At 58.2% G+C, this 8,728-nt stretch overlaps 1 protein-coding gene across 1 annotated transcript; it reads left to right on the top strand.

Moving 5' to 3' along the window:
* The first annotated feature begins 3,999 nt into the window (after positions 1 to 3,999).
* On the top strand, positions 4,000 to 7,356 carry SHROOM1 (shroom family member 1). The gene is made up of 7 exons (XM_065875102.1): positions 4,000 to 4,968; positions 5,060 to 5,115; positions 5,340 to 5,549; positions 5,749 to 6,321; positions 6,409 to 6,550; positions 6,631 to 6,903; positions 7,024 to 7,356. Exons 1-7 carry the CDS (start codon positions 4,000 to 4,002, stop codon positions 7,354 to 7,356), a joined length of 2,556 nt encoding a protein of 851 aa, XP_065731174.1.
* Positions 7,357 to 8,728: the final 1,372 nt, after the last annotated feature.

The following is an 8,728-nucleotide window of genomic DNA, read 5'->3' as shown; positions in this document are numbered from 1 at the left end:
CCCCACCGCTAGGAGCGGGTGGGGTAGCTGGGGCGCCGCGGAGCAGCCCGCGCGTCGTTGGGTCTGGAGGGGTTGGGCTCCGCGCGGAGTCTGGTCTGCGCGAGTCAAGGGCCTGCGCGCTTGGCCCCTTCGCAGAGGGGTGGGGGGCGCAGAGCTGGCAACAGCGGGAGCTGCTGGGGAGCGCGCCCGGGGGACCCGAGCACGCAGTGGGGTCTCACCCTGCAACCTCCGGCTCCCGCCTTTCGACCGCGCAGCCACTGGGGTATCCTGGCCTCTCTGGTCCACGATCGCGCGGTTCCCTCCGCGTGTTCTGAGCCCTCCTTCCCCGACGGTGAACCCAACCAACAGGAAAGGCCGAGAAATGCGCCAGCCAGGGGCCATCCGCTCTCCCAGCGTCCCCGAGGCCTCGCTCTCCAGCCGCACTGCGTGACTCTGTCGCCCCCTGTGGCCGCCAGGCCTGCGCCTCTTTCCTCCCTGGAGCGCCTCGACTCAGCTTGAAGCCCCAGGTATGTGGTACGATCTCGACCGCGGCTTCCTCTCCCCAAGTGCCGCCAGCATCCCGCGTTTCCTGACCGTGGCACAGAGCTAGAGTCTACGGAGACTCTACATGTGGGCGGGAGCGAGCTGAGAGCAGACGCTTCGCGACGTGAGCTGTGGTGCTGACAGGCCGGGAGAATGGGGTGCCGGAGGGAACTGGGAGAGCCACGGAACTTACCAAAATGCCTGCCCTTCTAGACCTGGTCTGGAGTGGTGGAATTCAAGACACGGCTCAGGACCTAGAAACTCAGTCCGGCAGGGAGACTGCCGTGCAGGCAGCGAGGCAGTCTCCCTGCCGGACCATCCAGGTGGGGTGGCCTGGACAACCTCTCCATAAGAGAGGTCAGACGTGAGGTGGCCTTTGGGAAAGATATGATTTAATTCCTGATCATTGTTGATCATTTGAGGTTGTCTGCCTTTCTGGTCACCTTACCTGGATCTGTTTCCGTTGCCTTTGTGTGATTTTACCCACTGGAAGCTGTCTTCATGGATTTCCCCAAGAACCTCTAATTAAAAACCTGGGTCTGCTTTCTTGCCTGGTCCAACCTCTCTCCTGAGGTCCAGACACACATCTCAACTTACCACCTGCTTGCCAGACTTGCCACAAACACTACAAAGCCCACAGGCCCCAGACTGAGCACTGGATCCCTTGGCTAGTCTCCGTCTCAGCTTCCTCATTCCTGGGACCGGCACCTCCACCTCCCCAGCCCCTAGCTCTGAACACGGAAGTCATCCTTGTCTCCTTTTCCTCTCTTGCTCTTTGATTCAGGTGATAAGTTTATCGCAAATGACCCCAATACCGCATGACCCCAATCTGGTGGTTTTCTAGCAGGGATTTCACACTGCTCCCCCTACTCTGACGAGGCTTGGCAAAAGGCTCTTTGAGTTCTAGCCTCTGGACTTACATTCAATGCAGGCACTGGCTCTGCAGCCCAGCCCACAGTTGACACTAATGCTGATGCTAGGGCTTCTGGGGTGTGGCTACTCCCAGCCACAAGGACTGGCTGAACTGCAAGAGGCTCCCTGCAGCCAGACAAGTGTGAAAGCTCTTTGCTCTTTGGGCTGAGGCCCCAAAACACACTAAAGGAGCTGGACCCTCCTGGCATAACAGGTTCTACAAAGGGCACAGTGTGAGCATCCTGCATGGGTATCAGGTGCTTGGGTTACCACTGCAAAAGCATCCTCGAGACAAGTTAAGGTCAATAAGAAAATGTACACACATTTTGGTTATCCATCTGAGCTGTTTTTATTTGGTGAACTCAGAATCCTTTATCAGTCAGTAACTCACAAATAAGATAGAATTGTCAAGGCCTTTTTTGAGGAAACATCTTTGTATTAGAACAGTTACCCATGCTTATAGATGCAGCGAAAGTCAAGAATGGGTGGCATGACCCAGGGTAAACAGTGCTCCCAAGCTGGGCTCAGAAGGATAGGAAGAGAGAGAGCTATTGTCTGGGTGGCTAGGGGGAGTTACCAAGAGGAGGTGACTGTCCTCCCAGGGGCTGCTACTCAGAGTAGCTTCTTGTCTTTCTGAAGTTCAGAGAGTATAAACTACTTTGCAGAAATGGTCCCCAAGCCTGAGTGAAGACCAACCTGCAGGGCTGGCCTTCATGGGCTCAGAGATGCCTCCAGGTGGGTGATGTCAAGATGTTCTCGTACCAGGTCAGCTGAGATCCCCTCCTGGGAATGTTGGAGGTACCGCTCCGCCCTTTTAGGAAACATCATATCCTCCCTCCACTAACCTCCCTACCTGCCCTATCCAGCAATCTATAGCATCTGGGGTCTCAGGGAATGGGGTAGAGGGTGATCCTGAGCTCCAAAAAGTGTCTAGAGGCTCACATAAGTCTGTTTTTCAGTTTCCACCCAACTGTGGGCCACCCTCCTCTGCAATCCCAGCCAAGCAGCTCAGGAAAGGCAAGCCCGCCCCCCACCCCACCCCCAAAGTCCCTATAGCCCATAGGGAGCCTTCAGTTCCCAAGACTCAAAGCTGCTTTCACCCCTGACCCAGGCACACCTACCTAGCTCCTCCCCTTGCTCCCCCTCCTGCCACTGGGGAAGTATTGATTTCTGGCCATTCCTGTTCCAAGCTGTGCTTGCCTGCTCTTTTGGTTCCTAATAACCTGAGTAACCTGGTCAGTGTCCATGGGTGGCAACTGCCTCACCCATTCTGTCCCCTTTCTCAAAAAGACTAATAGGGAGAGAAAAGTGGGTAGAAGCAAAGAAGCCCTCAACCTTCTCCACCAAAGCCACCCCCATCTACTCCCTGAAAGGCTGCTTCTTTCCTTGTCATTCAACAAATACTTAACATCGACTACATGCCAGGCTCCGAGGGTGCAGAGATGAGTAAGTGCAGGGCCTGTCCTCAGGAAGCTCAGGGGTGGGAATGGGGAGAGGGAATCAAAGCAAGCCAACAATCACAATGCAGGGCGATGAGTGCTGTGGTGCAGGAAGCTCAGGACACTGTAGGGATCCCAAAGGGTCAGGAGACCTCTAAGCTGTGCCCTATAGGAGGAGCAAGAGTGGCAGGACAAAGAGGGGGTGAGCCTGTCATTCCTAGACAAAAGGCAGAGAGTCTCCCAAGCAGGGGCCATATTATCCTGGAATCTGCCAGTATTTTGAAGGGATGGGAGCGATTGTTTCCCATAGTGGAGGCTGGCCTTTGTTGGAGGCTCAGGCCCCTGGGGGCTGGGGGTGAACTGGCTTTCAGCAGGGTTTGCTTCTAGGAAATTGATTCTGGCTGCAGTAAGCTTGGAGGCAGGCCCAGATTCCAGGCAGGGCTCGCTGCCTCTTACCAGCTGTGTGCCTCTGGGCAAATCATTCCCCCTTCAGAACTTCAGTGTCCTCATCTGTAAAATGCAGACAGCAGTTGTGCAGTTCAAGACAAATATTTATTCAAAGCACCTGGAATATAACTGGCCCAGAGGGAGGGAGGAAGGCTGTGAAGCTGCCCCTGCCATCTGACCTGGGTCTTTCCCCCTCCTTTCTGGTCTCCCCTGTGATCTCAGATCGTTCTTGACCATTGTTTATCAGGGAAAGATCACATGGAGAAGCTAACAAAGCAGCCGGGAAGCAGCCAGGGTGGGACAGAGTTGGGGAGGGCAGGAGCATGGGTACATTCTCAGAGCTCCAGGAGGTGCCAGGGTAGAAGCCAGGGCTGCGGGCCAGAAGAGCCCCAGCGGGGGATGCGCTAGTCGCTAGTTCCTTCCCCTAAGCTAAGGCCCTCAATCTCCAGAGCTGTTCCCCTGGTCCTACTGCCCTTGCCATTCCAGACTAGGGAGGTGGGGGGGGGGGTGCCAGCGCTAATAAGGGTCGTGAGACTAGGGAGGGGATGTGTAAGCATGCCCGTGTTGGAGGTGCCAGGAGGTTGTCCTAACCCTAACCCGGAGCGCCTCACCCACCACCCCATCTATGCTTTTCCAGGCCCCACAGAGCTGGCCAGCCTCTGCCCGCGTCCGCGCAGCCATGGAGGCTCTGGGTCCTGGAGGCGACTGCGCCTCGCCGACCTCGTCCACTCGCAGCCTGGACCTGCGGCGGCTGTCCGCGCGCGCCGACTCGGCCTACAGCTCTTTCTCCGCCGCCTCTGGCGGTCCTGAGCCGCGCACACCGTCGCCGGGAACCCACCAACTTCCCTACCTGGACTGGGACTACGTGCGCGTGGTGTGGGGCGGCCCGGCCCCCACCGCCGGGCTTCGCACCTCCCCGCAGCCCCGGCCCGCGGCCGCCGCACGCAGTGGGCCTCGTCCCCCTGAGATCCGGGGGACCCCGGGGCCGCTCAGCCGCCAGACCACCCCGCTGCTGTACGCGCTGGCGGCCGAGGCAGAGGCCGCGGCGCGGGCAGCCGAGCCGCCCAGTCCGCCCGCGTCGCGGGCCGCCTACCGCCAGCGGCTGCAGGGCGCGCAGCGGCGAGTGCTCCGGGAGACGTCCTTCCAGCGCAAGGAGCTCCGCATGAGCCTGCCCGCCCGTCTGCGGCCCGCGGCCCCCGCGCGGCCCTCCGCCGCGCACCCGCGCTCTGCCTTGCTTAGCCACCCCGGCGGGGAAGCGGAGCCGGCGCGCCCCGGGGCTCCCGCGCCGGTAACCGCCGGCAGGGGACGCCTCGCCAACCAGCAGCGGCAGTGGTGCTTCTCAGAGCCGGGAAAGCTGGATCGCGTGGGTCGGGGCGGTGGGTTGGCGGGGGAATGCTCGGGGGAGGCCTGCTCCAGCTCTGGCCTCGCCAGGCCGGAGCCCCAGGAATGGCAGCAGCGGACTCTGGCAGAGTTCGAAGGTCACCAGATCAGATGGCTGCCTGCGACCCAGCCCCGAAGCATAGAGGACCCGAAACCCCGGTCCTTGAGGCTCAGCAATGCCTATAGGCCTGTTGGTCGGAGTCAGAGCGCTTCGGGGGAAGTCTTGTCCCCCTGGGGAAGTCCAGGAGGGGTCATGCCCATTGCCCAGGTATGGAAGATAGGGGCTGCAAGCTTGGCTTGGGGGCATCCAGAAGATTGAAAACTTGAGCAACATTTCATCCAACTGCTTGCCTTTCCAGGCTGTTCCCCAAGGAGCAGAAACCCCCAGACCATTGTTTCAGACCAAACTTTCCAGGTGAGAGACATGGACCACTCTGGGGACTGAAAGCTGGGGGGAGGCAGCTTTCATATCTCTTGCTCAAGAAAGAAGAGGGCCTCCCACTCACCCTCAGTTTGAGCCTTCTGTCTTTTGCAAACCACATCCCCTAATCCCACCCCCAACACCCTACTGTCTGTCTGGCGCAGAACCAGAATCTTCCTTCCTGGTCCCTGTGGTCAGTGTGGGGTCCCTGCTTCCAGGTTCCTGACTCAGAAGGAAGTTGCAGTGGTTTGTTCTGCAGAGGGCCCCCAGAGCAGTCCCTCTGACTGGGAGCATAGGACCTCAGAGAACTGCATTGTGTCTGCCCGGCTCCCATCCCTTCCTGATGATGAAGTTTTCCTGGAAGAAGCCCCGCTGGTCAGAATGAGATCACCTGCAGACTCCCATGCTCCCCTGGGGCTCCCAAACAGGTGAATTTCCTCAGGCTTTCAAGCAGAGTGAGATACCCCTTTCCTACACACATCTACAAAATGCTGGAGGGGCAGGGAACCCTCTCCTGGCTGGTGGCTGGGAGCCAGAGGGGTGAGGTGGGGGAGGTGGATGGCCTTGGAGGCCACCATTTATCTTTGGCCAGAGCTTTTACTGATTTAGTGTCTCTTCCACTTCTAGTGTCCATGCCTCTGACCGGCAGTATGGAGCTGGCTTGGGTCAGAGGGCTGACCAGGCTATAATCCCCTCAGAGCAGCCCCTCCATGAGCACCCAGAGACTGCAGGGGCGGATGACTGTTGGCAGGGGGTAAACGGTTCTGTGAGTGTCTCCAGGCCTACATGCTGTAGTCCCCCTGGGACTGCAAATGGTGACATTGCAACCTTTGACCCCACTGGACTGCTGACCACTGATACCCCCACAGCTGCAGAGACTGACCCCCTCAAACCTCTCCCATGTGATGCCCTGAGACCTCCAGGCAATGATACCCCGGGGCCTTCTGACCACACTGCCCTGGCTTGGGGCACTGGCCAGACTGGTTCCAGGTCAACATGGCCCAGTCCACGCCTCGAGGAGCTGGTTCAGGAGCTGGCCAGATTGGATCCCTCTCTGAGTGACACTCTCACCTCCTATCCCAGCCCAGAGCCATCCCTGGGCCTGCTGGATGGGCTGATTCCTTTAGCCGAGGTCTGGGCTGCAATGAGGCCAGCCTGTGGAGAGGCTGGAGAGGAAGCAGCTGGTACTTCTGCGTCAAGGTGAGTGAGGGTACCAGGGACTCAGGGGATTCTAAGCCCATGCAGCCTGGGGCAGGACGACCCAAGGAACTCTGGTTTTGTCCCCAGCTCTTACCTACTTAACTCCACCCAGCGCCTGCCAGCTTCTCAGGAGGAGACAAGGCCTGAAAACCTTACCACCCACGCTGTGCCTGACGAGCCATGCGGCCCGGGTCTCCCCGAGCCAAATAACAGCATCCAAGCCAAGAAAGTGAGTGTGACGGGGCTATTAGAGGCTGGGCTAAGTCAGGGCCCTGCCTCCAGACTGAGGTACCCACGCCCTCCCTGCAGGTGGAGCTGGCGGACCTCCTTCAAAAGACGCTAAGGGAGCTTCAGGCCGAGCAGGAGCAGCTGCAGGGAGCGGCCCAGGCTTGGGCCAGGCGCGGGGCTGCCCTGGAGGCCGCGGTCGGCCAGGCCTGTGCACCCCACGAGCTCGAGCGGTTCAGCCGGTTCATGGCCGACCTAGAGCGCGTGCTTGGCCTCCTGCTGCTGCTGGGCAGTCGCCTGGACCGCGTGCACCGCGCCCTGGCCCGGGCGGGCGCAGACGGCGACCCTGACGAGCAGGTAACGGGTTTGGGCTGCGGGAGGGCGGGGCGGTGAGGTGCCTGCGGGCTCCGGCTGGAAGCCTCCCGGGAGCGGCGGCACCCTCGCCCCGCTCACGGCGCCCTCGCCCCGCGGCTCCAGGCCTCTCTGCTGCAGCGACTGGGGCTCCTGCAGCGGCAGCAGGAAGACGCCAAGGAGTTGAAGCAGCATGTGGCACGCCGCGAGCGGGCCCTGCGCGAGGTGCTGGCGCGCGCACTTCCCGCCGACGAGCTGCGCACCTATCGCGCCCTGTTGGTCGGCAAGGCCGCTGTCCTGGCCCAGCAGCGCAGCCTGGACGAGCGGGTCCGCCTCCTTCAGGACCAACTGGACACAGTCAGGACCGACCTTGGCCGTCGTCCTGCGACTCCCAGGCCGGCCTGGCCCCCAGGCACCCGTCCTCCGGATAAACCGCCCTTCCCCCCTCCCCTCATCTAGCTACAGGGGGCTGGGGGCGAGGAGCATTGCCCCTGCCTCTCACCCACGTGATTGGGATGACGCTGGTTTATTCGGTGCTTTTCCCTTGGGGTGGGGAAGACCCAGGCCCGGCCTTCCTGGGGTACTTTTTCCAAGTGTTCTCATCTGGCCTTACCCAAGTCTTGTGGATTATTTGGTAATTAACTTATGAATTTTAAGGTTTGCAGTATTCCCCCTTTTCGGTCAGGGTTGGTTGGAGGGAGAGGAGACAAGTCAGAGGAGCATTTCAACTTAAGATGCAAAATGGCCATTTATTTCCCTCTCAATAAAAAATTGATGTGAGAAGTGTGCAGTATCACCTGGAGCCTGGCTTGGAGGAGGGATCTTGTTTGCAAACTACAGACACCTGCCAGACTAGAGCAGAGGAGAGATTTGTTGTAGGACATCACTCAGCCCTGGGGATCCCTAGAAAGACTGAAGAAACAGGCTTGAAAACTGGAGGGGCCAAGCAGATGCTGTCACCAGTAGTCCCTAAATATTCTGGTGATTGCATTATTACCACGAAAGCCTAGGCCTGATTGGCTGAGGCCAGGTCTCTTTTGCTGGTTTTTACCCAAGCCCCCGACATGAGTAGTATAGTGGAAGTGGGGGACTGCCTCCCTTCAAGACAAGGGATAGGGAACTTCCCCAAATGGAAAATGGATTCAGATGCTTTGCTGCCTAAAAACCCTGATGAATGTCAAGTACACTTGGACATTTGGGGACATTCATTCCAGGACCCAGAAAGAACCTTCTTCCTCTTCCAATTATGTTGGATAATTGGATAAACTGAATTTATCCACCTTTCCTTTGGAGTCCCCACTAGGTCACCCAGGCTTAAGGAGGGCAGTTGGGGGGATGGGAGCTGAAGGTGAGTCATGGGGGACCTGGAGACCTATTATCGTGGGGGTGGTGCTGAGGAGTTGGCAGAGGCAGCTTTTCTTGTGTTCTGGAGATGGCACTTTGGGGATGGGCTAAGGTTGGGAGTTAAGGGCTAGAGTGGTATGAAACAGGACACACACTCCCCTCTGTGTGTCAGTCTTGTGTACATAGAATCAATATTCAGTTCTCAAATATACATTGAAAATCTGCCTTAGTATTTGTAGCTGCTAAGGCCAGGGACAAGAACATTGTTCATGTAAATGTTCAGTGTATTTTTGGAAGCTCGGCACATTAATAGGCATGTGTATGTGTATCTAAAGCCAACAGACCTCAAAGTGAGAAATCTCTGCTTCTGGGCTTGTTTTCTGATGCATATTGTCACTAAGTGCAACGGGTTGGGAATGTTAAATGGTCGTATTCATACCAAAAGCATTAGTTATAACAGTCGCGCTATTGAGCACAGAACAATGCT

This window comes from Phocoena phocoena, chromosome 3 (assembly GCF_963924675.1).
Source record: "Phocoena phocoena chromosome 3, mPhoPho1.1, whole genome shotgun sequence".
In the NCBI taxonomy this organism is placed as follows: domain Eukaryota; kingdom Metazoa; phylum Chordata; class Mammalia; order Artiodactyla; family Phocoenidae; genus Phocoena; species Phocoena phocoena.
The sequence above is the reverse complement of the archived record's forward strand: the minus strand, read 5'-3'. Positions and strand labels throughout refer to the sequence as shown.

Excerpts from the sequence above, each read along its gene's own strand:
- SHROOM1 (XM_065875102.1), top strand. The coding sequence starts at position 4,000 with ATGGAGGCTCTGGGTCCTGGAGGCGACTGCGCCTCGCCGACCTCGTCC. Across the intron at positions 6,322-6,408 it reads GCTGGTACTTCTGCGTCAAG|CTCTTACCTACTTAACTCCA; the intron begins GTGAGTGAGGGT and ends TTTTGTCCCCAG. Across the intron at positions 6,551-6,630 it reads ACAGCATCCAAGCCAAGAAA|GTGGAGCTGGCGGACCTCCT; the intron begins GTGAGTGTGACG and ends CCCTCCCTGCAG.